Below are 27,721 nucleotides of genomic sequence, written 5' to 3'. Positions count from 1 at the left end.
TTTGTCACCTACTTTTTATCATTATTTTAGTGTCTGATTGAGTGACACAACACACACTGACACAAAACAATCCCTCTTTAAAGCAAGCATCATATTATATATATATGTATATATATATGTATATATATATACATATATATATGCTTAATTATTGTTTATCCACCTGACAGTATATAGAAGTACAATACAAGTACAATGTAAAAGACAGTACATACAAGTGATCATTGATCAGTTGATTGACAAAAATAATAATAATGATTTAAATTGGAAGATATGCCCTTGAGAGATAGATAGATCACAGAGTGTAGGTTAAATAACAGACATACCTGTTTGTATCATGCAACACGGTTCAACAGCAGCACAAACTGCAGCCTCCAAAATGATCACACAGTTAATTCGACAACTCTTTAAAACCGTTTCAACAAAAACTGGTCTATCGTAGGACTTTTGCATTAGACTGCGGTAGTTTCAGCCTCGTGTACGGGACGTTATCAGACATGCAGCGTTTTCACAGTCTGGTGTTATCGTTCTACTAAAGCAAAAGGCCTAAGTGCCTGACTGTAATGTAACGATGTGATATAATATAATATAACAGTGTGTCTGCCGTGTCGCCGTCAGGTGCAGTGTAATGTCCCTTTAAAAAAAAAACCGTCATGCTGCACGGTCACATGTGCGCGCGCGCGTGTGTATGTGCGCGCGTGCGTGCGTGCGCGTGTGTGTCATGTGATTATTTGGCTGCGGGTAAACCATTAGCTTCATCCAGTCCTGCCTTGTTCTCTGTTGTCTGCGTGTTCGGCAGCCGCTCTGAATACGACATATATGTGACAGTTTGGACTCAATGCACCGAACCTGCCGGGTGAGGAGAGACGCTTCAGTTCTTATGGACGGGACCACAGAGACCCGCTGAAAGTCACCCGAACCGTTAGCCCCCTAGCCACCGGCTAAGCTAACCGGGTGTATTTTTCTCAGCGTTAGGGGGAAACTTTGTTGTGGTTTTTTTTTCTTGCGGCAGGTCTCCGTACACTTTCGTGCGTTAGGTTCTACATATGTATTTTATAATACTGCTCAGTCTTTTCCCACAGTGTCGCGGTGAATAATGGTGTTTTTGTTTGTTTTTTGGGGTTTTTTTTTTTTTTTTTAGGCTGTGAAAGGATGCAGCGCAGTGCTCTTTGTTAGTAACAACTGAACTCAGTCTGTCTCCACCTCAAGTGATCTGATTTAAAAATGGTAAAGTAGACTCACAACAAGTGATGCAAAGTAACTAAATGCATTCACTCAAGTTCTCTACTTTAGTATAAATCGAGGTACATGTGCTGAACTTGAGTATTTACATTTTATGCCGCTTTACATGTCCACTCCACTACATTTCAGAGGCAAATACTGTACTTTTTACTCCACTACACTCATCTTGACAGCTTTAGTTTCTTTACACATACATTTTTTTTTTAACGTACAAAACAAATATAATATGATGCTTTGTTCCGCCTTATCCCCCTGACAGTATGTACAGGCACAGTGGAACTGATCAGTCGATTGACAGAAAATCAATTGGAAACTCTTTCGATAACTATTCGAGTCATTTGCCGTGCAAAAACGACAAACATTTCACGTTTCGCATTAATCGATGATGAAAATAATGAAAAGAAACATTAGAAAAATCATTGAAAACCACAACTGAAACCACAGAGTGCTAGAGGACCAGAAACTACCAGTTGGACAGTATATTACTTAAACCCCATACTTAGTGACTTATGGAGTTGTGTTCCGGCCACCGACGGCACGAAGTGCCTAAGATATGACTGCTAAACATACATAGAGGGACGTGAACTTTATCGCAATGGTCTGGTTTTGTGTAGTGTGGCAATCCAGTTTATCAGTTGGAATGCTTGCTGAGCTGCTGCACATACTCGCCTGTGTTTTCCATCTCCACAGTGATTCAGTGGTTTCTCACAACCACACAGACACCGAGAAGATAAGGCTGAATATTTAGACCATAGCTCAGGATTTTTTTTTTTTTTGTGTGTGTGTATTGTCGGAGCACATTTCACCACAGCACATTGCTGACAGCCGTCTCCTCTCCTCCTCGTGCCCAGGCGATGCGGACGGGGATCTTGTGTCTGGCTCTGCTGGGCCTGAGCGCAGCGCTAGTCTGTCCTGATGGAGGCATGTGTGAGGACAAGAACACCTGCTGCAAGAACACCGTGGGAGGATACGGATGCTGTCCGCTGCCACATGTGAGTTAACGTTCAGCCTGTTTGTCTTGAGCGGAGATTGATTTCTTTAAATGAAACTGTCGGTGGAGCTCGTTGCCGGACTTGCTGCTGATGTGAGTTCAAATTACTTGTTTGCTACTTGCACGAGTACAAGCAGAATGCAATTCTTGCCCAGTTCTCTCAGTCATTTAAACAGTGGCAGCTGAGATCTCTTTTTTATTAAAGTAGAAGTAGTAATACCTGTGTAAAAATATTCCTTTACAAGTAAAAGACTTGCATTCAAAACAAAAACAGATGTACTTTATGTATCAAAAGTAAAAATACTCATTAGTCAGCAGACCGGCTTCTGTCAGAGTGTTTATATTGGAATTAGGGCTGCAACTAACTGATTATCATTGATTAATGTGTTGATTATTTTCTCGATTAATCGTTTAGTCATTAGGTAAATGAAATGTTAGAAAATTTCAAAAAAATGTCCAATGTTGCCTATGAAAATATCTTGTTTTTTTTTCAGATAAAAGTTCCAAACCCCAAAGATATTTAGTTTACTTTGATAGAAGATTAAGGAAAACGTAAAATATTCACATCGAAGAGGCTTAAACCAGAGAATTTTGACATATTTTCTTAAAATGAGTCAAAACTATTAATTAGGTTTACTCAAGTGTGTACATTAACCGTTTCAGTGGAGATTTCAGACCTAGCAGACCTATTACACAGTCAGGTTCACGGCAACTGTTGTGGTTGTTCTGTTGCACCAGGGGCTGAATTGCATGGTTTGAACTGTATTGCACCATGATGGTCTGCGTGTTATCGCCTTCCCATACGTGGTTAGACACAGTTGTACAATGATATATGACACACGGTATATGGCACGCGTGTGTTATGTGCAGTAAAAATAGTAACACAATGTACAGTGCTGTATTATCCAGAGTAGTTAAATAGGAAAGACAGATTATTCAAATGCAATGACTGACAGACAGACAGATAAATAAATAAATGGACAGTAATGTACACATTATTTATATTACTCCCTACTACAGCTGTTACGCTACATCTTGTACGTGTTACCTTTGTGAAAACTAATTTAAATATCAGTATTTACATATATATGTGAGTGTGTCCGTATATAACAGTGTATAATCATATACTGTATGAGAATATGCAAAGAGAAGACTGAGGATGTCTAGAAGTCCGAGAGCAAAAGGACTTGCCTTCATACGTTTCCTGTCTCATCCGAAAGGCTTCAGTCCTTCAGAACTGAAGAAAAAAAAAATTAGATTATACCATGACCTCCATGTCCAAGAATCTTCACAGACAAGATTGAGTATGCGTTGGAGGAGTCAGTGTTATAGTATATTGAGAATTTAAGGCGTGTACAGAGCGATATCTGCCCTGATGAGTTCATTCATGCTTGAATCCATCTGTAGGCTGAGTGTTGTTCAGACCACCTCCACTGCTGCTACGAGGGGACCCTGTGTGATCTGATTCACAAGAGATGCGTTAATAAGACAGTTTCCCTACCCTGGATGACACGTCTTCCTACCAGAGAGGCCCTGCTCGTCCCTCAGGTAATTCTAACAAAGAGCTTTGTGAAGTCGAACACTGTTGTTGTTGTTTCACTTATTGTTTTATTCTTTTTCAAAGGCGTCTTCAGAACACATGAGCCTTACGTTTTGTGGGAAGTTTGGACTGTTTGTGGACCTTTGCACTAGAATCAGTGGTGCATGTTGGTCACATAGCGCATTTGACACACATACACCATTAGATCTGCAGTGTTGGCACTTAGTTTTTTCTCATTTCTCTTTACTGTGCATCCAGTACAAAAAGCATGCGGAATAAGTACATTTTTATTGAAGCGCGCCTTTAGATCGTATCATAAACAAACAAATGATAAATGTACCTGGCAGTAAACAACTGTAGAAATGGAGGGAAACAAAAACACACATATCCAACAGAAAACCAACATTTTATGTTGAAAATAAAGTACTTTTCTCTGTAGTTTTATGTTTCTTGGTCCTTTTTTTAAAACCTGGTAAAACACCATTGTATGAATTTAAAAATACATCACTGATCGCTGACTGGAAGCGGGTCAGTTGTTTATCAGTCACTGGTCCAGGGAAACATTGTCGTGAAAATATGAATGGACGTTAATTGTCCCCTGAGGTTGACTTACAGTTGCTGTGGTGACCCACTTACTTTTCATCTAGTCCTTGATATTGTAAAGTAGCAAAGTTTAATTACTTTCATCCGTAAAACCATGTAAAATAACACTCCCCCCAGCCGAATCAACCAACGTTGACTACCAAAACATGGGAAATATATACCCATAAAATAAAAGCATGGATTAAAAACAACAAAACTACATTTCAATAATTATAAAACTGTTGAAAATTGATGGGTTGATTTCCATAAACTTAACTTGGGATATTCATAGTCCCCAGATGGTGAATCCTAATTATTCTTTGACTCTCTGACCTTTCCTCCACCACCATAAAGCCATAATTCCTAACTGTACTTGTAACAGATCTCAAAAGCTAAAGGTTCAAATCGACATGAAATTTTACTGATCACATAAAGTAAAAGCTCTCCAGAGGCTGAACTCCTTCACGATTTCGTAGGTTTTTGTAGCATCACCTTTTGACCAAAAAGGAAACTTTACTGACTAGATGCCATCTCATTACCAAGCAAGCCGCACAGTCCTCCTTCAAAGGCCGTGTTGTCTGGGTAATGTTTGGCATTTCTCTTAAAAATGACTTTTTCAGTTAATGATGTCATTTAATTTTCCTCTTTATTCAACCAGGTAAATGGCTCGTTGAGATTTAACAAAATCTCTTCCAAGAGAGACCTGGCTGATTAATTTCAACCAGGACTGGAATACTTAAGTGTGCTGTGTAATGAACACTGCAGTCTCTAGGGGGCCACTTGCAGTGCTAAACATTTTTAGTCTGTTCACTTTTAAAGTGTATGTGGTTTTGCAATACAACAGTACCATGTGAAAGACATTTTATGGAATTAGATAATACAGTGGAATGGCTGGTATTCATTTGATGATTTACAATAATTATATTTGTAGGGAAGAAAGCTAAAAAATCTGCTTTTCTTCTCTAATTCTATTAGAGTAGCTGGTTCCACTGCTAAATACATTTGTTATCCTGCAGCTGTCATTTTTTTGTTTTCTAACCATGTGTGCTCCTGTCATTGGTATTCATGGGCCGTGACGTGTGATGGCTCCAGCTCAGCGAGAGAGTGAAGGCAGTGATTTGTCCGGATCACGAGTCTGAGTGTCCGGATGGAACCACTTGCTGCCAGCTTCCTGACAGCTCCTGGGGCTGCTGTCCATTAGCCAGGGTGATGCACATGAGCTCGCTCTCACACTCACACTCACACTCTCACTCTCACTCTCACTCTCACTCGCCTAAAACCACAGGCTCAACGCAAACCCAAGGCACTTCACACCAACAAACCTACAAAGGGTCTGCCGGTTCGCTTCTGATGCCGCTTGTGTCTCTGCTCTACAGAACTGCCATTTTGAGGATCTTATTATTTAAGTCTCTAGTTCTCTGGTTATGTTAAAATTGTTTCTGTACCATCCAAGCGAGAAAAAATACTTTGAGTTTGAGGAGCAACTTGTTTGTTTCAAATTAGAAAATGTCAGTGTTGTTTCAGAATCTGATCGATAAAGCGGCTGCAACAGTATATCAGCTGATAATAATCTGCGTATAATGGAAATTGTCATATAATAGCAGAGGTGCAGCCAGCACGAATAAATAAAAGCCGGGTTTTAAAATAATTAAATAAATAAATAAAAAACATTGAGGGGAATTACCTGTAGCCGACTACAACAGCCCACATGGTAAATTTAGTATAATGTACATTTCCACAGCACTAATTCATCAGTTCAACTAAAGAGTCAAGTTGTACTCACCACTCTGCTGCTCTCGGTTTCTCTCGTTTTAACAGAAACAATGTTTTCATACAAATTATTTCCAGTCCTTTCTCTTTGGGCGTACCTATGATGGATGCTAAGCTGCTGTCAACAAAACTCAACACTTCCTGGTGGTTTTTCACATTAAAAACCAACCAATAAAAAAAAGGCTGCAAGATTTTTAATGTAAAAAATTCTGGAGGAAGCGTTGAGTGTCAGTCACAGTAGCTTGATGCCTTTTGGGGGAAGTTAAACGCTTGACGTGACTCTTGCTGTACTGATGAATTAACGCTGCGGAAATGGATATTGTACCAAATGTATGGAAACGACAGGTAAAGAAGAGGAAGACTTAAATGCAAGTAGAAAAGCCAAGATTAGTCGATTGATCGATTAGTTCATCGTCAGAAAATTCATCTGCAACTATTTTGATAAACAATTAATTGTTTTAATCAATTTTCGAGAGAAAATGTCCAAACATATAGTTATTAAAGCGTTTCAAGTGTCGTGATAATGCTGCTTTTCTTTGTCATATGTGATTGTAAACTGAATGTTTTTGGACTGTTTTTCAAATAAAACAAGCAATTTGAATACATCATCTTGGGCTTTGGGAATTTACAGAAGGCACCTTCCACTGTTTTCTGAAGGTTTATAGATAAACCGATTAATCAATCAATTGAGAAAATAACCAGCAGATTAACCGTTAGGTGCAGCCCTAAATGCAAGGCCAACAGCTCAATCTGTTTGATGCCTTCTCTTGTCACGGAGGTAAAAATGGTGTTTGGTTGGTACGCACTCAGCAGCATCATTGGCCACAGTGCTCATGTTGAACAGAAGCCTTTGATTTGATCGTAAAACAGGTTTATGTCCAAATTCTGGTAAAATAAACCCCATGTATTTATAAATGTTATGTTTTATTTGCTGATTTTATTTCTAAGTAAGAATGCATTCAGTTGTGGTTGGCTTGTCATACATTTGTAATCCTTCCCGCTGTCAACATGCAAGTTGTGCATCGGTACTTTTCCATTATCTGCAGGAAACTTTGCCCCCTTGACTGAAAAGTGGTCCTGACTGTCAGAAATAATTTTCTTCTCTCTGCAGGCGGTGTGTTGTGAGGATAAGCGCCACTGTTGCCCCGAGGGAACAAAGTGTGATCTTGTTCACTCAAAGTGTGTTTCCGCCTCACTGGAGTCCATCCCCATGCTGGAGAAACTGCCTGCCAGAAGGAGGGAGAATAATCCAGGTGGGGGATCTGTCATGTAAATAAACACCAGCAGACAGGCCATCCAAGGGCCAAAGGTCAACTTGAAAAATGTAACGTGAAACAGACATCTTGCAATTTAAAAAGAGAGAGCAAAATTTCGCCGACATCCGTCTTTCTCTCAAAAGCTATACGCCGATGACGCTGCACTAATAAGGAATGAATATGTTTCTTTCTCTGGTCTTTATGTTTCTGCAGCTTCGACTGTCGGCTCAGTGGTGTGTCCTGGTGGGAAAAGCAGCTGTCCAGATAGTTACACCTGTTGCCTGCTAACCAGTGGAGACTATGGCTGCTGCCCTTACCCAAAGGTACATGTGATTCTGGTGCAGATACACGAGAGATGAAACTATTAATCGCATAATTACTCATTTAAATAAGCAGTTATTTCTTAAAGCCATGTCAGATATTCACCGGTTCAGCGTTTCTACGTTTATATCATTATGAATTTAATATCTTTTGGGTTATAGCCGAACAAAATAAGCAATTCCAAAATGTCACCTTGGCCTCTGGGGAAAATGCAACAGGCATTTTACACAATTTTCTGACATGTTAGTGACTAAATGATCAGTTGATTACTTGGTTTTCGGAAAAAGAAGCTACTGAAGCCAAAACGTGTATTTTACAGAAATTCCATTTAAAATATGTAAATTTTTGTCACAGAGTTGTCTATTGTTTGTGTAAATCTTCCTCAGGGTTACATGTACTTTTGTACGTACAATTGTCTCATCTTTAAAGATATTTAAAACATTTGATCGCACAAATCTTCAAAAAATAATAATGAAATCCACTTTATTTCAGTGTTGGTTTCTGATATTTAAAAAACAAAACAAAAAAAACAACAGTAAAACTATAATTGTCTTGTGGAAATCACTACCATTTTCAGTGCAGTATGATGAGATTTCATTAAACGTTAGTGTGCACAGTGGACCGTTGCACACACCTGTTTTCATTTCACTGCTGCACAAATGATGCTTGCGGGAATATTTAAAAATGGGTCTAAGGGATAGTAACTTATTCTGTATCTCATTATGATTCCAGGGCTTTACTGAAATGAGATAGTGGTTCATGGGTTGAGACTCGAGCTGTCAGGACTAATAGTCCAGAAGCAGCAAAGAAGCCTGGAAAGACTTTTTGATTCTGTGTTGGGTGTCTTCAGCTGTAAAATTCATGTAATTTTGTACTAAAACAGCAATTTAAATAGACATTTTCAGCTAGATATATGGTGCAATATATCTAATAAACATAAGTTTATATGGGGTAAATAAATAATTTTTAAAAGATACATATTAACATTAAAAGTACAACAATCAAATAAACAATAAGTAAAAGAAAAGTAAATAAAATAAAAGTTCTTCAGAGGACTCGCCAAGCAGGTCTTTAGCAAACAGTAATGTACAGTATTATGTATGCTTTTTTTTGTGTGTGGTTAGTTTTAAGGAGTCTATATCTTTCTGTCTATCTATTTATCTATATCTATCTATAAAAATATGAGAGTTGAATTCTGTATCAAAAAGAGGTTCGTTTTAGGGAAATTATTCTTTGCGTATGTTAAATTTACTTATTAGAACTGTGAGATTTACAATAAAACACAAGGAGTTACTGTTACATTCAAATTTAGCCATAATCTCTTTCGCCTCAACTGTAGGAACCTTTTATTGGAACTTAATTCCTGTACATGTGACCAGAACTCACTTGGTGAAGAGCGAGAAGTGAGAAACTGCCTTATTGCAGGGGTAGATTCTGACTCTGTTTTTGGTGTTTTGATCGTCTGCAGGCCACGTGCTGCAGCGATCATCTCCACTGTTGCCCCAGCAACACAATATGTGACCTGGAGCGCGGGATGTGCAGGTCTGGTGAGACCAACGTGCCAATGCTGAAGAAGATCCCTGCTGTGTCCAGCGACAGTAAGCAGCTACTGCTTCCTCTTTTCATGTCGGTTTAAGTCGAACTAAACTGTATATTTCAGTGGCTCCATTTACGCCACACTGCTAGAGCTAGAGGAGGAAAGCCTTTTGTTTTCAAGGGGGAAAGTATTGATCCTTTGACCCTGTTCTTACGTCTCTTCCTGTCAGTTGAGTGTCCAGACAAGAAGTCGGCCTGTCCTGATCAGACCACATGCTGCCAGATGGGCAACGGCTCATACGGCTGCTGTCCCATGCCTGATGTGAGTAAGGGCCGGTTTATGGTGACGTCAGACCACGTCAGAAATCAAATGTGTTTACAGTTGTTCGGAACGGCGGAGTAAAGAAGCCAGGCGTCGCAGTGAGGAGGGAGATGGGAACGAAAACGAGGATAACGGCGTGTGTTTTCAGACCGTCTCTCCTGGGAGACATTTACGGTGTTGCACTCTGTCGTTCGCAAACAACAAATGAAAAAAAAAAAAAGAGAGAGAGCTGAGGGAGAAGATCAAACCATGCTCCTCTCTCACCTCCACACAGTTTGACAGTCACGGCGTTAAGTTGGTGTGAATGTGGGATCGTTCATGAAAATGCCTAATTGGCTCATCAGAGATTATGTTGTGGTTTTTTTTTTTTTTTTTTGGTTTTATTTGTGAGAAGCCCAGAAAATCTGGCACCTCAAGTAAAAGTATGGTCTGGTTTTTCACATCTCTTATAGAGAGTGTGTTAACGTTCTCTTTCACAGTTTGGTGTGGTAGTCAGTTCCCCGAGGCTCCCTCGGTTTATATCAGACATATTATTATGTTTATATCCGCCACCTTAAAGTAGATTCTGAGTCTACCTTTAGGCTCTACACTTGAATAAGATTACGTAGCTTTATATGGATTGAGGAACTGCTGCAGCTCCGACACAGTGCAACAAACTGTCCTGTTGCTGAAGTGATATTTCAGAGGAATCACTTCGGAGCTGAGAAGCACAAGTCCAGCCCTACTATGTACTGATACTGATTGAGTTACTTTCCTCTCTTCGTCCAGGCCGTCTGTTGTTCAGATCACATCCACTGCTGCCCTGAGGGCACAGAGTGCGACCTGTACCACAGCACCTGCATGGCCCGGGGGGACAGCGCCGTGGCCTCCGAGACCCCCGCTGCTCTGGAACAGCTGGTGGCAGCACAGAGCCAGGGTGAGAGTGGAGCAGTTAGACGCTGTGCGGATTAAGTCCAATTTTTCACCCTGAATTAGTCGACCCTGACCGATTTCAGAGTCAGCGGGGGGTTGAATACCTGAGCGATCAACAATCTGGCTCACGGACAAACTGTGTACGTGCGGACCGCAGCAGGCCGGAGAGACCGCCCGGGAGCTTCGGGACTCACCAGATTCATGTTTAAATATTTGACATTTTTCCTTAATAAATGATTTAAACATACAATCAGAAATCGTTCTCGGTTAGTTTTCTGTCAGTTAATTGAGTTTCAGCACTAGAACTGAATCCGTTCAGTTCACTGTCTTGTGTTTAAATAAATGAGGTTTGTTTACGTGGAAACTGATGACGATGTTTCCGTTTACTTTTCAGTCGCTGCTGTTCCCTGTAATGACTCTGTGGCCTGCGCCGACGGAAACACCTGCTGTAAATCGTTAGAGGGAGAATGGGCCTGTTGTCCTTTACCTAAGGTACCAACATACTGCTGTGTATGAGTCAGATGAGACAGAGAGAGACAGTGTTTGACTCTGTACAGCTGCACAGAGTCGCCGAACACATGACCTGGTTCCTTTTTAAAATCACGATTCATCTCGTGTCTGCAGAGTTTTGCCCTTTAGCTGTCGGTGATCCTGACAAATCGCCCGTCCCCCGAAGGACGATCCAATCAGTAACACTCAAACTTGCAAACTTTTATTCTGTCGTGGGACACGTTCCAGTTCCGTTGTCCATTAATGAAGGTCAGCATGGAGGAGGAGGACAGTTTTTAGGTGCTAAATAATACTAACTGCTGTGGACAGATGAAAGCTAAAACCAAGCTCTTTGGCCACAGTCACCAAAGGTGTGTTTGGTGGCGAAAAAAAAGGAGCAGAATGTGATGAAAACACTTTGCCAACTGTGAAGCACTCGGGTGTAAATGTTCTGCTTTGGGGTAGTGTGGCAGCCAGCGACACAGGAAACATTGCAATGACAGATAGAAGAATAGATTCCACTAAATATCAGCAGATTATGGAGCCAAATGTTCTGCAGTCAAGAAAGTGACAGTGAAAATAGTCCGGCCTCTACAACAGGACAATGTCGTAGACCTCAAAATCCAACATGAACTCCTTCAAGAAACATGAGGTAAAGCTTTTCGAACAGCCCCCCACAGTCCCCTGACCTGAACACCACTGAAAATCTGTGGGTAGATCTTAAAGGTGCTGTATGTGCAGGACAGACTAAAAATATCTCAGAACCTCAAGTGACTCTACAGGAAGAGTGGGTGATAAATATTCAATCAAGAATAGAAAGACTCTTGGCTGCTACAAAAAGTGTTTACAAGCTGTGAGATCTGCCGGGGGGGGGTTTACTGAGTACTGACCTAGAACGGTGGAAAAACATTTACACAGCTACTGTTTAATTTTAAAAAGTGAACAGTACCAGAGCAATAACATTTGAAGACAGGCTCGTTTTAACGTCCGTTGGCTGCAGGAGTTCCATTCACTTCTTTTCACTTCAAAAATCAACAACATGTGTAATTTGCCCAAACATTTGCATACAACTGAATATAACGCTGATGAGTCAAAGATTGTTCTTCCTCACTGCAGCCTGCTCGTCTCACCTCCCTGTAGGCCGTGTGTTGCGAGGACCACCTGCACTGCTGTCCCCACGGCACCGTCTGTAACCTGGCGGCCTCCACGTGCGATGACCCCGCGGGCAGCGCTGTGATGCCTTGGCTCGGACACGTGCCCGTCTTCCCCTTACTGACCGCTAACACCAAGTGCGACAAATCCGCGTCGTGCCCCGGAAAATCGACCTGCTGCAAGACGGCAAGTGGAGGCTGGGCCTGCTGCCCTCTGCCTCAGGTAATACAGGAATGGAACAAGGGCACTGTCACGTGGAACGGACGGCACTCAGGCAGATGTTTCCACAGGCACAAGTACAACACAGAGAGACATTTAAAATCTGTCTCATACTGAAAATAAACACTTCAATATTCTAATACATATATTTACCTTCAGGTGCCAGTTTATTAGGTACACCAAGCTAAAACTAATGCAGTCTAATACAACAATTCTTCTCTCATGTCTGTAAAGCACTTTGTAAACTTGTTTTTTATTATTATTATTATTATTATTATTATTATTATTATTATTATTATAGCTCTCTTAGCCATTAATATTTTTAAACAAGGTCCCATTTTTAAGCCAATGCTTTTCAAGCTTTTAGAGCATCAAATTACATGTAAAACAATAACTTTCTTACCAGAGTCTCAGTTTTTCATTCTGATAGTATAGATTTAAACAAAACACTGAAATCGTATTTTGAAATGGGCATGAAATCAAAAGCCAAATGTGCAGGTAACACACAATCACGCGGTCTACATGCTGTGCCCCTGCCAGGCTATGTGCTGTGACGACCACCTCCACTGCTGCCCTCACGGTACGGTCTGCAGCCTGGCGGCTGAGGCTTGCGAGGACCCGACAGATTTCTCACCTTCCCTCCCCTGGGTGGAGAAAGTCCCCGCTCTGACCTCAGAGGTTCAGGGCGAGAAATGCGACAAGCAGACCATGTGTCCAGGAGGCACCACCTGCTGTAAGAAAAACTCTGGACAGTGGGCCTGCTGCCCCTTACCTCAGGTCAGTATCTTCTTCTTCACGGTCAAAGGGCTTCTCGGGCATATGTGTCTGTCAGATGGCGCTGGCGTTTTTTTTTTTTTTTTTTGAAGCGCAGATTGTCGAGGGTATGTCTGCTCTTGTTCAGTGCCAACTGTAACAGAGTCACGGAGGGGGAGCAGTTATTTCAGGCGTCCGTGGTTCATGAAGTAAAAGAGACCACGTTGGATGACTTACAGCTGCACCACTTTCAGTCCTCGGAGGGACACGAAACTGTCCTGCAGAGATGAAATGATTCGGCAACTAAGCGAACCATCATTCTAGTCTTTTTTTTTTTTTTAAAGCAAAAATGCCAAATATTTGCTGTTTCTAATGTGTAAAATGTGAGGATTTTACGCTTTTCTTTGACACACATGATCCTTAATTGATCATCTTTGGATTTTGGTCTGTTAGTTGGACAAAACGACATTTGAAGACGTCACCTCGGGCAGCGGGGAATTGCAAAAGGGCTTTTTTGTGCTATGACCTGGCGTTTTATAGAACAATTAATTGGTTAATTGAAAAAATAATATGCAGATTTATCAATAATGAAAATAACCATTAGTTGCAGCCCTATTTCTAATTTTTGGTTTTGTTTCTTTTTGGTTTTATTCACCTTGTATGACAGTAAAATGTATAGACTTGGGTTTTTGGAAAAAAAACAACTCTGGGAAATAATGATGGACTTTTTTTGTTTAGTTTTTTTACTATTCACTATTTTACTATATACCAAAGGATTAAAATAATCAGCAGTTTAATTGATAATCAAAATCATTGGGGAAAAATTGATACAAGGTTGGTTTTAAAAGAGGTGCTTTACTTGGTTTATATCTGGTTTTCCTTGTTAGCAAACTGCTTCAGCTGCTCAAATGTTTCATGTTACACGATAAAATAGCTAATTTAGGATTACTTGCCTTTTACCTGGTGTGAGTATGAGTCTTGGAATAATGTTTGAATGTATGTAAAACGGATTAGTGTGAGGTTTGCCAGTTTTTTCCCCTTCAGTCGACTTGGAGAAGCCAGTCAGAGCTGTGAATCCTCCTGAATCCAAGCCTCCGACTGGCTTCTTTTCCAAAAATACTTGTGGATAGGGCTCATGGTTACAGTCGAACTTTTAGAGCCATCCATCATACTAAAAATGGGTCAAGAAATACATGATTTCTCTAGAACTAAGTTGAAGTGAATAAATCCGAAGGCCATAACATTGATCTGTCGTATCACTGAATCATCCAGAGGACTCCTGTGTTCATGTGTTGAGGAAGATTTAGGAAAACATTAAAAGAGAACTTGAGAACAGGACTTTACAGCGGGGGGAAAATACTTTCTGTTATACTTTGTTGTATAGTATGTTTTAATGATAGAATACAGAAGAACAGTAGAGGATACGACAGTAAAACAGCTTAAACAGAGATTTTGAAGTTAAGAGAGGGAGCTCAGATTACCAGTCGATCAACAGGAGATGAACCGGCACCTATTTTGATGACTGATTAATCGTTTCAGTCCGTGCCAGTTATTTAATGGTTGCAGGTTCTCAAATGTGAGAATTTGCTGCTTTTCCTGACCCCACGTTGTACTAAATTTAAAATCTTTGCGTTTGAACTGCCGGTCGGACAAAACAAGACATTTGAGGATGGGACTTTGGAGTCTGGGACAATGGGAGAGACATTTTGCACAGTTTTCAGATTTTTGATAGACCAAAAAATAAAAAATAAAAATAAATCGGGAGAATAATCGGTAGATTTATCGATAATGAAAATAATCCTTTGTTGCAGCCGTAGACAACATCATATGATCATGCATTTAAAACATAACAGTGCACTTAAATATGATCTTAGCGATCGAAACAGCTGTGTTCTTTGGATAAAAGAAGAGCAGGAGCTTCTCAGTACTGCATGGCATTCTTTGACTTCTGTGTCATTTGTTTGAAGTCACGCTGCATAAAATCTCTATTACCGACTAAAATCCCTGTAAATGCCAGATTTTCTCTTCCAGACATGTTAAAGAGCCAGTCGATCTTTTCTTTCCAGGCCGTGTGCTGCAGCGATCATGAGCACTGCTGCCCCAAAGGCTACACGTGTAACGTGGCCGAGCAGACCTGCGACAAGCCCGGAGACCTGAGCCTGCCCTGGCTGCAGAAGATACCGGCCCTGCAGAGGGAGCCCAACCAGGCCGTTTCCAGCCCAACTCGGCCGGCCAAGAACATGTGTGACGCCCAGACCAGCTGCCCCCAGGACACGACCTGCTGCTTCATGGACAAGACCCGCAAATGGGGCTGCTGCCCTCTGCCAAAGGTAAGCATGTGAGGATTTCACAACCTCAGGCTCACACTGATGGAAAACTAATTGGGGATCACCTCAGAGTTATTGTTGCCGTTCTTCAGGCCATCTGCTGTAATGATGGGAGCCACTGCTGCCCCAGCGGTCACACCTGTGAACCTCACCGGTCCTCCTGCTCAAAGGGCCCCCACGTTATTCCCTGGTTCACCAAACTGAGCGCTCTGACCGAGCCGGGCAGCGTGAGCGACGTTAAGTGTGACGACAAAAGCAGCTGCGCCTCAGGAACGACCTGCTGTAAGCTACCGACGGGAGAGTGGGGCTGCTGCCCTCTGGTCAAGGTCTGTACGTCACTGACTTCCCTTTTATGTCAGGCGGTTAATTTGATGCAAGAAGTGAGAAAGCTCTGTTGGGTCTGAAAATACAGAAATCGACACAGATCAAAATTAACTGTCTGGATAGACGCGGGTTGCAAGTGTTTTTTAAGGAATAAACTACAACTCGGTGTGGCTGTGACCACTCGTTATTTTTCAAGGAAATTAGTCTTTGTCTTTTCATAGGATTGGTATCAAATCTTGCTTTCTAATAACTACAGAACACACCAAAATACTTGTATGTGTCGTGTTTTTTTTTTTTAATATAGATTACAAACCCAACTTGAAAAATGAATAAGCATTCGCTTGTGTTACATATCTCCCTCAACTTGATGGACTGGACCAGATTTCTACTTTTAACTTTCAAACAAAAGCAAAATCGTGCATCATTTAATATCCGTCACGCACATACAATCACCCGGCACCACAAGGACGTACAAGACACACAATATACCGTCGTCAGAAAAGAACAGAGCTTCTGATGTAAAATATTATATTGTAAACAAAAAACTTTGTGTCTTCTCCCGCGACATACAAATAAAATCGACCCCAAAAAAAGGTTCTTTTCTAAAACAAAACTTGGGTCTTGTATAGTCACCCAAACCAGAGGAAGGCAGCAGAGATGAGGGACAATTTACTAAAAGGTATTGTCCATAAGTCATCATATAATGAGCGATGAAATATAAAATCGACTGGAATCTCACAAAGATCACAAAACAGAGGCTTTCCTCTCCAGGGAGACATTACACACTGTCTGTTTCTATAGCTGATGCTAATAGACCTGAATGTTACTGGGTACACACAGAGACAACAAGTGCGTTTCCATCCACAAACCTGAGTGGAAATGCCGGAAATTCATAAAAATGATAAATTAATACACGTAAAAAACATAAATTTCATATTTCCACCATTTGAGATTTGACTGGAGCTCTTTTTGATTACATCATCTCGTCGTGTCTTCTTCTTGTTCTGCAGAGGTTTAATGGCACCGACTGTTTTAGCTCGATGAACCAGCCCCTCATATTTGCATCAACAGTAGAATGACTGAATTTCAAAATTGAATGAATGAATTACAAGAACCACCTGTTTGTCTCACAAAGTAAAGATTTCACCTGACTAGTCCAGGGGTGTCCATGTGAAACGTCCCAGTTAGAGATCTTTCTAGTGAGCTGCTGCTGAGGCACCAGCCGATTCTAGTCTCATATTTATGTCTGACGTTATTAAAAAATATTAAAAATTTGAGTTCAGCAGACGTGATGTAAAACCTCATTTAATCTCCAGAGCTAAACATTGTGGTTTAGTCCAACTTTACGGCATTTTCAGATTGCAGAGTGACTTCCAACACTGTCAGCTGTTGATATCCTTCACTTGTCAATGTGTTTTTTTATGATTATTATGATTATTATTTATTGTTTTTATTATTGTTTTTTATCTTTGTTATTGTGGGATATTTTTTTCCATTTTATTGTAATTTTAATTGAATGACTATCTGCCTCATTGCAGTCTTGAAAAGTGTTATTGCTAACTTAATGCTAATGGACTTTGTAACTTTGTTTTGAAGTTGAAGTTTATTATCATTAATATTAATATTTGTTTATTATTATTACATGAAATAGTGAGATGATAGATTCTTCTTCCTCTCTTCAGGCGGTTTGTTGTGCGGACCACGAGCACTGCTGCCCTCAGGGCTACAACTGCAACATGGAAACGGGAACGTGCGAGAAGAAGAGCCGCGATGTGCTCATCCACACCCTCCCTCAGAGCGAGGTGGTACGGTCCGTGCCGAGGGAGACGGAGGACGACGCGGACGTGCCGTGTGACGGCAAGGGGGAGTTTCGCTGCCCCAAGCAGGACACGTGCTGCAAGATGTCGGCCACAGAGTGGGCCTGCTGCCCCTCACCCAGGGTACGTTCCCGCTCCCAGTCTCTCACATGAGAACCTCCATATGATCTGATCATTTTCTTGTGGGAAAAGTGATTTCGTAAACATTGTAGTGATGCCGTTTGAAACGGTACGTCCTCTGGCTCGATACCCCGGAATGCCGATAACGTGACCAGTGAACAACAGGTCACGTGATCCGAAGAGACTCTGGAGCCGTCTGTATGAGAGTTCCCGTTTTCTGCCTTGGCGAACATGAGGCCCCCCCCCCTTAGGTCCCATTTACTGCTTTTTATTTTTGTTCCATTATTCTTTTGCGTGTCTAAACATCACTTTTAGCAACGTGTTCCTCGCTTGCCTGCGGTGAAGGTTTCAGCAACTCAGATGTGAATTTACTTGAGCCCATGATGAGATAAATATCATAGATAAAACATACAGTAGAAAATGGAAATGAGAAATGATCAATCTGAGTTGAAACAACTTTAAATCATGGAGTAAGTAAGTAAATAGTTATTCATCATGTTACATCAGCCTACAGACACACTCCATACAAGTTACACTACATGAGTAGTCTGATTTAAGCAAAAATTTCAAATATTTGTGGTTTTTGTCTTCTCAGTTATGAGAATTAGATGCTTTCTTGACGATCCGTGACAGTAAACTGAACATCATCAGGTTTTGGACTGTTGGTCGAAAAATACAAGACATTTGAAGACGACACCCTGATCTGTTGGAAATTATAACCGACTTTTTTTCACCGTTTACTGTCATTTTATAGACAGAACGGTTAACTGAAAATATAATCGGCAGATTAAATAACAATGAAAGTAATAGTTAGTTGCGGCTTTGGTGTTTAATTGTACTTGAGAGGCCGTGTTACATTTGGCTTTCTGCAGTTATCGGAGTTTGTAAACGTGTAAAAGAGAGAGGTAAAAGGTGAGATCAATACACACGGCAATAATCAATCTAAAAAGAATTGAAATCCAAAGTCCGACCGGAAGGGAAAGTAACACAAAGTAGTTTTATTAGGTCTAAATACCGTAGGTCTGTTTCCACTGCTGAACGTCCGAGTATTTGTAAAATTCAGAAGAGCTCTGCTCCTACTTCAGTCCAAACGTTCATCCAACAAACACACACACAGCAGCATTTGGTATCGTTAACACACTGATTACTGACATACTGCAGCATGTGCTGTCCTGCACACGCTGATTTCTGCCGCCAACCTGGTTTCTCTTGTGCATGTAAACGTATTGTATTTGGCCCCGACCACTAAGTTCCAGTCCCTTTTTCTTTTAACCATAGTATCACAAGTTGTGTCTTCAAGATGTGAGAGAGGGCTCGGCAACAATTTTGGATCGGCCACTCACGGGACGCTGAGTCTTTGTTAATGCAGCCTCACGCTTCACACAACACATAGTGTATTTTTGACCGGAATCAAACTCTGCAGCATCTTAGTCTAACGGATGTTCCCTCTTCTGACAGGCTCTCTGCTGCTCCGACTCAAGGCACTGCTGCCCCGTAGGATACTCCTGCGACCCGCGGGCTGGAGGCTGCGCCCTGAAAACCCAGCTGACCTGGGACGCTTTGCTGGGGGACAGAAAGAGAGACTTTGTCCCCCGTGGACTTTAATGCCGCTGAGGGGGCGCTGATCCTCCTCAGACCTCAGTCCATAACATCCATCTACAGCTCGTGTTGTCTGAGGACAATGGGGGCTTTTTTCCCGACGTCCCGTTTGTTTTGTATGTGACGGAAGTGTATTTACCGAGTTTTTGCACTCCCGGGTATTTCTGGTGGTAGGTGTGGAGGATGTTTAGTGCGAGACAGAAAGAAAAAAAGAGGCGCACGCCGCAGTCGTCCATGACAATTAAGACATTATAATGAAGTAGAAGCGCTGTGGTAGGAGAATCGTGACAGCCCGTCATTCACTGAAATTCGTGATGACGTTTCAACAGTGGGCAGGAGTCTTTCCTGCTTTGCGCTTTGCAGAAGATCCATCATCAGTATGTGGCAGACAGTGACACCACCGTGACGAGTACAGGGAGGACGCACTGCGCAGCTCTGCAGCGTTTCTCTTCAAGGTTACAGTTAATGTCTAGATCTACATTTTCTAATAGTGTCCACGAACCCAACGAAAACCGTAAAGCCAACAATGCGTCAGTCGGTCCCTCGGCACTTTCTGGCCTCCCCTCCCTGTGTGTGGCCCTCAGCCCCAAGCCCATTCTTTCCTGTTGAAGATGTACGAAAGGATAAACAACAACAACAATAATAATAATAATAATAATGATAATAATGATGATGATAATGATAATATTTGTTGCACGCTCACAAATCATTTAAGTTCTGGTTTCGGCCACAGTCGTCCTCTTTATCCTCTCGACACACAAATGAGGCCTTGATCTCAAGTTGGACAATTACAGAAGCAGAGAGAAGAGAGAGAGACAGAGAGAGAGAGCAGGTGAGCATGAAACCGAATCGTAACTTTATTTGGTTTGTGTTACATCCAGGTTTCTTACTAATTAATTAAAAAAGAAAAATGCAGGTGAACTCCTCAGCAACGCTCATGTATGATGGACCATGTGTCCTGACGACCTTTGAAAACACTATGTTGTGGTGGTTGTTGTCGTCGAGAACGTGACAAGGAAATGTGGAGAAAATGCAGCAAAGGCTGCGCCAAGTTCAAAGTTTAGAAATAACGGTAACGCTTAGGTTTACGGGTTCTGTCGTTTCCAGCTGATTTCCCTGGAAGCTTTCCTCATAATTTCCTCCACCGTTGAGCCGGTTTTCAGCTGTTAAGTCCAGGGATGTCGTGCACCAGCATAAGGGGAAAGTGTTGGTTGGGTACCTGCTCGAGAAAACTAGTAGGTTCACGTAACCGGTAGAGAGAATGAGGAACGTACGCAGACATCGGTATGCACCGAGGTTTCCCGGAAGGCCCGGTAACAATTCTCAAGTCTTGATCCACACGGATCGGTTTTATGTCACAGGTCCGGTCTGTGGAATTTCATATCACGGAGCGCGGGGTTTTTTTTTTTTTGTGGTTTTTTTTAAATTTGTCGAGCATCATCAGTTTGAAACACGAAACTAAGGAATTTTCACTGCAGCTGAAAACTGAAGAGGCGAAAAACCTGCAGTTCAGCCGATGCTCAGCATAAAAAGTCGGTCGGTGAATATTTCCAGACCAAGCGGATCCATCACACGTGGCAGCTCGAAGTCAGGAAGAATTGAGATTAAGAATTATTAAGTTCGTTTTTTCCAGGAAACTCGGACGGACAGTCACGTCTGTTGGTGAACTAGTTGTCTGTTTTTCCCCATGTAAATCTTTACATTTCCCTACATTTCCCTTATAATTAGGACCAACTTGCGTCGCGTCTGCCTTCCTTGGAAACATCCTTGTAAAAACAGCTGAACAGCAGCTACTGTTGTTTTGTTTTTGTTTTTTTAAATGACATTTCCTTGAAAGCACAGGACCCGTAAAATGAAGCGTTACCGAATAAAGTTCCTATGATGATTGTTCAGCTTTTCTCTGTCGAGCAGCAAACGCCTGCGGCCCGTTGCCTGGGGGCCTGGGGGCCTCGGGGGGCGGGACGGTGTTCGTAGGGTCCGGGTCAAAATAAACTGCAACGCGTGCGTTTTCGTGTGAACGGGGGAACACTCACGAGTTTGTGAACAAGCGGCGGGAGCTCCGTGGCCTCGAGGAATAGGACGCATCAGGCGTCTTTTCGTGGGACTAGCTGACGGTGAGAGAAACGCCACCAGCCCGCGCCGGTGAGAAGCCCGAATGTACTTTCTGCCTTATTCTGCGCAAAACGTGCCAAAATCAGCGCATCTCATTTGATTGAAAGTGTTTCTTTTTTATTTTTTCCCCACTAGTTGAGGAAACAGCATTTCTTTGTGCGTTGCTTCGTGACGCGCACAAGGTCAGTCTACGCACAGGGCCAACTGCTGCATGTTGATTTTATTTAATCCTTTTTTTTCGGTGAGGTGGGTCGTGAAATGGAGAAGCAGTGCTGATTAATTTCATGCACAGTTTAAATCTAGTGGGGTTTTTTTTTTTGGTCATCCACTTGGTAAAAGTAAAAAGGAAACGACAGACCATACGAGTGGCCTGTGCCTTCTATGATTCCACTGTCACTGTCAGACGTCCAGTCTCTGCCTGGGGAAAATTCGGTGCAGCGATGGGGAAAGAGCAGCGAAAGGATCTGCCTCTGCAGCTGCCAACATCCGGATGAACGAGAGAAGAGAAGAGGTGATTAAAAATGTTAATCAATTCACCTGTGCAGTAAGTTTGATGAGCAGAAGGTCTTTGGGGGGGGGTTGCCCTGGATTTAACCTCTCGAGGTACACGCAGGCTGCCGTTCCCTGGGGGTGGTGGTGGTGGTTGGAAGACCTTCAGGCAGCAGTCGGGGCAGAAAGACCACCCGCCCCCCAGCTTTGGTTTTGATTAGAAACATACAGACGTGATTAAACCTGTGAAAACGGACGTAAAGAGAGCTCCTTGCGGAGGAGACGCAAACGCCAGGTCATCGGTCACCTGTCGAGGCAACGCGGTGGTTTCGATCCCCCGCGTCTGGGACCAAACGCGCACCATCGTCTTCACCGGTGAACTCGCGTGTCCGTGTCACTTTCAGCTCCTGGTACATCTTCAGTTTTTGTTTTGTTTTGGTTTCTGGCTTTCGGAGAAACCCTCGAAGTCTCTGAACTCCGAATCCACTTCTTCGGGATTTTAAAAACGACGGCTCTCGAAAACTCTGTGATTTCGGTGTCTTTTCCTTCGCGGGACTTTTACGGGTCACGAGCTGATTGTTAGATCCACCAGATCTCGCTTTTTACGAACTGCGACCGGACGCATCCTGAAACGTCTCCTGTGTTTTCACTGTCCACTTCATGTTGTCACCGTTGTACTTTTAGATCCTTGTCTCGGTTTGTTCGTGTGTTTGTTTTCTCAAGTTACAGTTTTGCAGACTTTTCTTTGATGGGGGGGTGTTGGGGAAGGGGGGGGGGGGGACTCGAGACTGAAATAAACTACTTGAAAATGTCAGTTTGGTCGGTGTGATAATTAAACTGGGTGAGGTCATCCCTGAAGTGTCGTCGGTGGACAGGATGTGCAGACAGGCCACACAAAAAGCCCACACGCTTCCTCCGGCCTTTTCCGTCCATGCCCCCCCCCCACACCCACCCCCGCCTCGTCATTAGAAAGTTGTTATGACGACCCGAGCAAACACAGGACGGTCGGGTGGAGACGCAACTGTTGCTGTGTGTGTGTGTGTGTGTGTGTGTGTGTGTGGGCGGGGGGGTTGTTGTCCCACTCGGCCGTCAGCTGTGGCGGGGCAGCAGCGCCGGGCCGATGGAGGAGCCTCACCTCGCCCTCTGGCGGCCGAGCGGGGAATCGCGCGCGGTTCCGGCCCTAAACGGGGTCAGGGACTCTCCTCCCGTTGGGGCTCCATTGTTGGGGATTTACAGGACAGTGACTTACGTGAAAGACCCCCACACCCCGACCCCCACGCAGACCGCATGCTGCCTGTGTAGGCAGAGATGGAGTTGGCTGTTTTCGCTCTGAGTTAGTCTGGGAGGGGCTTTAGTCCTTAAAATATAAATGTTAAGCACAAACAAACACAGTAACCATGTCCGTACAGTTGCTCTAGAACTGTAACCTAATTACAGCCCTGACCTATTGGTACCTGAGTGTTTCCATTTTGTGCTACTGTCCTGTCTGCTCGGCTACATTGATTTAGCCTCCACCACCGTGATCAGTTTATAGAATACGAAAAACAACCTCACAGGAAAATGATCTCCACCTCGACTACTTACAACTTTAAAGCACTGTTTACGTCCGGTAGCATAATAATATAACACTGACAGGGCCTATACTGCATAATGAGTACTTTTTCATGTTCATTATTTAGGTACGTTTTGCTAACAGTAGTTACGAGATTTTTATAGTGAGGTGTTGCTGCTTTCGCTTAAATGATTTGAATAATTTATTTTTTTTCCATCACTGTAGCTACAGTTCAACGTTTTGGGAAACTGCGCTCATTTGCTCTCGCAGCTGTCTGCTGAATACGAATACAGCCAGCGACTGTTAGCTCGGCCTGGCTCAAACCAGAGACAACCATCATTCTATCCGGAGCTCACCAATCAACACTTTATGTCTCCTGTCTGGTTTTTACGTCCATGCACACACAGAAGTGTAAAAATGACAATTTGTGGTTTTACAGGGAGTTTTTATCTTTTAGGAGGGGGGGGCAGGTGCAGTGATTTCCTTGACCTCCAGGTGAGCTGTTTCCCCCCTCTTCCGGTCTTTTATGCTAAGCTAAGCTAACCCGGCTGCTGGCTGTAAACGTGTGTATTTACCACACAGGCATGAGAGTGGCATCGATCCTCTCATTTGAGTCTCAGGCAAATAAGTGGGTTTCCTAACATGCCAAACTATTTCTTTAAAGACGTTGGGGAAAAAAAATCGGTGTCCCTTCATCGGTTGTTCGGCTATTTCTTCGCGTACGCTAAAATATACCATATGTCCAAAAAAAAAAAGAAATGTTGCTTTAGTTTGCGTTTTTATATAAAAACGCCTCTTTTTACTCCTAAAACATTGTATTTTTGATTAATCCTGAACTGGAGACGTATACATATATTTATCCACCCACATGTGATCTGGGGCTAACGCGCTTGACGGTTAGCTCGTGCGTTGCACGGAGCGGTACTGTTGTCGGAGGTGCCTGTTTTCAGTTAGCAAATACTATTTTTACATTGCTAAATAGCCACTGATTCCCGTCTTTATGCTAAGCTAACCTAGCCGGCTGCTGGCTACGGCTTCATACGTAGCCGACAGATATGACAGCGGTGTCAAACATCTCATCTAATGCTCAAGGAAAATGTATTTCTAAAAAATTTTCATAATTAAAGACTCAAAACAGACCAAAATACATTTACAAAAACATACCTTTTATATTTTTGATTAATGCAAGCCAACCTTAATCAAAAATACAAACCGCACTTGACCGTTAGCCGGCAGGTCGTAAGCTAGCGGAGCAGTGTCACAGTAGGAGTTGTGTGTTTGGATTTCAGTTGGCAGAAGCTTTTTTTTTATCTAAATAAAGTGGCTGAGTCTAGTTTATTCAACCGGATCAACTAATGTTGGCAGAAAGGGACGTGTGGGTGGAGGTTGGCCTGAAATCGGCTCTGCTGGCTCGGTCCTAAGGTTACGAAATCTGCCTACCAGCATCTCCAAAGCTCACCAATAACATCTTGGTTCCTGAATCAGGACAGATATTTAAAAAAACAAAAAACAACAACTTGCGGTTTCCCCTCGTTTCCAGTCTTGACGCTAAGCTGTAGGTCGATATTAAGCGTAAAGACGTGAATGGGATGTCAGTCTTTTCCAGAAAAACAAAAAACGCTTGGGAAAGAACGGGAAGTTACCTGTAAGAGTGTTTCCGAAAAATGTCGAACTATTCCAACAAACAGAGAGAATAAGGGCACGAGGAGAAGGGGGGTCGGGTTTTATTGTTTTGGTTTTTTGTTTTGTTTTATTTCAAATTTCAAGCTTTTGAGGTGGATGGTCATATGTGTAGGATTGAAACCATGTGTTAAAATAGAGGCATGGCTCAGAGGCCCCGAGGTCAAAGGTCCTCAGAAGGGGCCTCATAGCTTGAAAAGGAGGTTAATTCTTTGGGACTGAAACCACATGTTGGTGACGTTTTTCTAGGAAAACAACCGCCCTATTTAAGAGTCGGTGACCGAGGCTGGTTTTCAGAGCGGATCATCGGCTTCACACCCTCTCACGAGCAGACCTGCAGGTGCTCGACACGACGCTGCGCTCCTTTGTAATAAACCTGTTATTTGCAGTCAAGACGGTGTCAGCGGAGTGTCCTTCATCCTCCTCACATCATCACCACCACCACCTAATAAACTACACTTTCAAACATCTTCATCACGTTCGTCGTGTTTCTTTTTTTTTTCCAATCGAACTGATCCATCGATATCTGTTACAGTGAGTGGGACCCGAAGGAGCGCTCCCGCCCCCGCCGAGGCTTTTCAGTTCTATGTATAGCCGAGTTGCCCCGCCAACAGCAGAGAGGGCCGAGGCGACAGCGACCCACTGACGCGAGTGGTGAACTTCCTCCTCGGCCCCGCCATTGGTCGGTGGCTGATCCCATTCAGATGTTGCCAGGGAGAGGGGGGGGCCCTCCGCGGGCAGCGCTCCGCACACTCCCTCCGCTGGTATTTAGCTAATTCCCGGAGGAATGCACAAATTCCAGGCGTCCATTTGGAGCGGCACATGTGCCGGCGGCCGCGGAGGCCGCGGTGACGGACCGGCGTCAATCACCCGAGGTTAAAAACAGCGGCAGCGTCAGCAGACGCGGGCTCTGCCGCACCTCGGACACACACACACTCACACCCAACTCAATCGAGGAACGAAAACGTCGTCTCATACATTTTGAGACTCTGGGGACGAACGTTTGCAGTATTCGCTTATTCTCGGAGGTTTTTCGGTGCAAACTTGTGACCGGACACTCGCTCTCAACCAAATCTGACAGACAACACACACTTTTATCTCAATTCGATCCATAGAGTTTATTTTGCTTGATTTTTGTTTTAGGTGGATCCTTTATTTTTTTTTTTAGAAAAAACAAAAGTACACTGAATTTTAATGTAATGATTCATGATCTTAAAGTTTATCACTGTCAAACTTAACCAGAACCAACATACTTGATGCATTAATGATAGAGACAACCTAACATTCACCGGATCACACTTAAGTGCGCACAGCTGTGCTATTTTGACACCATTACATCATAATTATTATAATTAGGTGTGTTCACATTGATATTTTGTTTTTCACATGCTTAAAATATTGCTCTAATTTGGTTTATTCAAAATGTATTTCCAGTACACACAAACAAGTAGAACAAGGTGTGTTTAAAGGCACTTGTTTTCCACTTGGTGGCGTCTCTGTTTTAACACTCGAGCACATGCTGGCTTCTTTATTTCATCCGTGACATTTCCACTTCTGAATCGGCGCCTAACCATGTGATAAACGTGTAAAACGTGCTTCGCCTGCGATATATCCAGGTTTTGTTTTTTTCTTTTCCCCTCTCGCGGATTATAGCGCACTTGTCGCTGCAATCAAAATTAGCCGCTGATACGTGTGTGGATGCGATTCGCGTTAGTTCCGATCACATTTGACATGTAAAGTAAATACCGCAAAGCATTTTTTAAAAAAAACAAACAAAACACTTCATTGCGACTTAATGCCGTCTTAATACAGCACATTAAAGTGTCCCTGTGTTGATTTAATCGTGTCTACAACGGACCAGAGCAGCAGGTTTTGGGCCCAGAAACCACAGCTCGCTCTCGGGGAAAACATTCAACATGTGTAGCCTGTGACATTGAAATGCCACTAGTGCATCTGGAGATGTAACTGGAGCCAATCAAAGGTCAGGCAGGTCTGAATAAGATACAAAGGAGTTTACTTGGATGCAACTGATTGTCGAGGAAAGCGGATTTTGGTTACGCTGCACATTTCCTCTGCCCGAAGATTTCCCTGGTGGCCCTCTGGGGGGGGGGGTCACCGACCCCTCAGATCGGGCACCACTGGACCACACATGACCGGACGTAAGGTAGTGAAAACCAGCTCCACCGCCAGCAGCCACAACAGTAACGCGTCGCTGAGACCTTGGCGCGTCAGTATCAACAGTCTCGCGATGTCGGTTCCCGGGGGCCATTTTACTGCCTCTACAACCTGCTACTCTGATACTTTAAGTCCATTTTACAGGTAATGTTTCTGTACTTTCACCTGTAAGTACATGACATGAATGTACAGGTACTTTCCCTCAAGGCTGGGAGCCCAGATGTCTCCGTTTTTAGCGCAGTGAAGCTGCTGCGGTTGTTTTTGTCTTCAAACAAGTCAAACGCTCAAGGGCACGGAAGAGAACGACGGCCCAGACCCAAGTGTCACCGAGGGCGTCTGCACTTTCCGTCCAGAGTCTTTGAAGCGCTGGTATTTGTGTGTGGGTGGTGGTGGTGGGTGGAGGGGAGGGGGGGCACAGAGGTGTAGGAGCCCATAACTCAC

General features: G+C 43.0%; 1 protein-coding gene across 2 annotated transcripts; it reads left to right on the top strand.

The window, feature by feature from the left end:
- Positions 1–691: 691 nt before the first annotated feature.
- grnb (granulin b) lies at positions 692–22,624 on the top strand. 2 transcript variants are annotated; one of them, XM_040135089.1, is made up of 17 exons: positions 863–1,028; positions 1,142–1,227; positions 2,094–2,234; positions 3,641–3,781; positions 5,448–5,561; positions 7,237–7,378; positions 7,595–7,704; positions 9,171–9,300; positions 9,469–9,560; positions 10,329–10,476; positions 10,867–10,964; positions 12,102–12,335; positions 12,873–13,109; positions 15,152–15,415; positions 15,505–15,738; positions 17,419–17,676; positions 19,132–22,624. In XM_040135089.1, exons 2-17 carry the CDS (start codon positions 1,225–1,227, stop codon positions 19,276–19,278), a joined length of 2,493 nt encoding a protein of 830 aa, XP_039991023.1. In that variant the 5' UTR covers positions 863–1,028; positions 1,142–1,224; the 3' UTR covers positions 19,279–22,624. The 2 variants fall into 2 exon arrangements, with proteins under 2 accessions (XP_039991022.1, XP_039991023.1); XM_040135088.1 differs by lacking the exons at positions 863–1,028; positions 1,142–1,227 and adding an exon at positions 692–856.
- Positions 22,625–27,721: the final 5,097 nt, after the last annotated feature.

This window comes from Xiphias gladius, chromosome 9 (genome assembly GCF_016859285.1).
Source record: "Xiphias gladius isolate SHS-SW01 ecotype Sanya breed wild chromosome 9, ASM1685928v1, whole genome shotgun sequence".
NCBI classification, from domain to species: Eukaryota; Metazoa; Chordata; class Actinopteri; order Istiophoriformes; family Xiphiidae; genus Xiphias; species Xiphias gladius.
Note: the sequence above shows the minus strand (reverse complement) of the source record. Positions and strands in the feature narration are given on the sequence as shown.

Bases quoted from the DNA above. Each gene is read 5' to 3' on its own strand.
- grnb (XM_040135088.1), top strand. The intron at 7,379-7,594 runs GTGGGGGATCTG...ATGTTTCTGCAG, and splicing joins AAGGAGGGAGAATAATCCAG to CTTCGACTGTCGGCTCAGTG. The intron at 7,705-9,170 runs GTACATGTGATT...GATCGTCTGCAG, and splicing joins GCTGCTGCCCTTACCCAAAG to GCCACGTGCTGCAGCGATCA.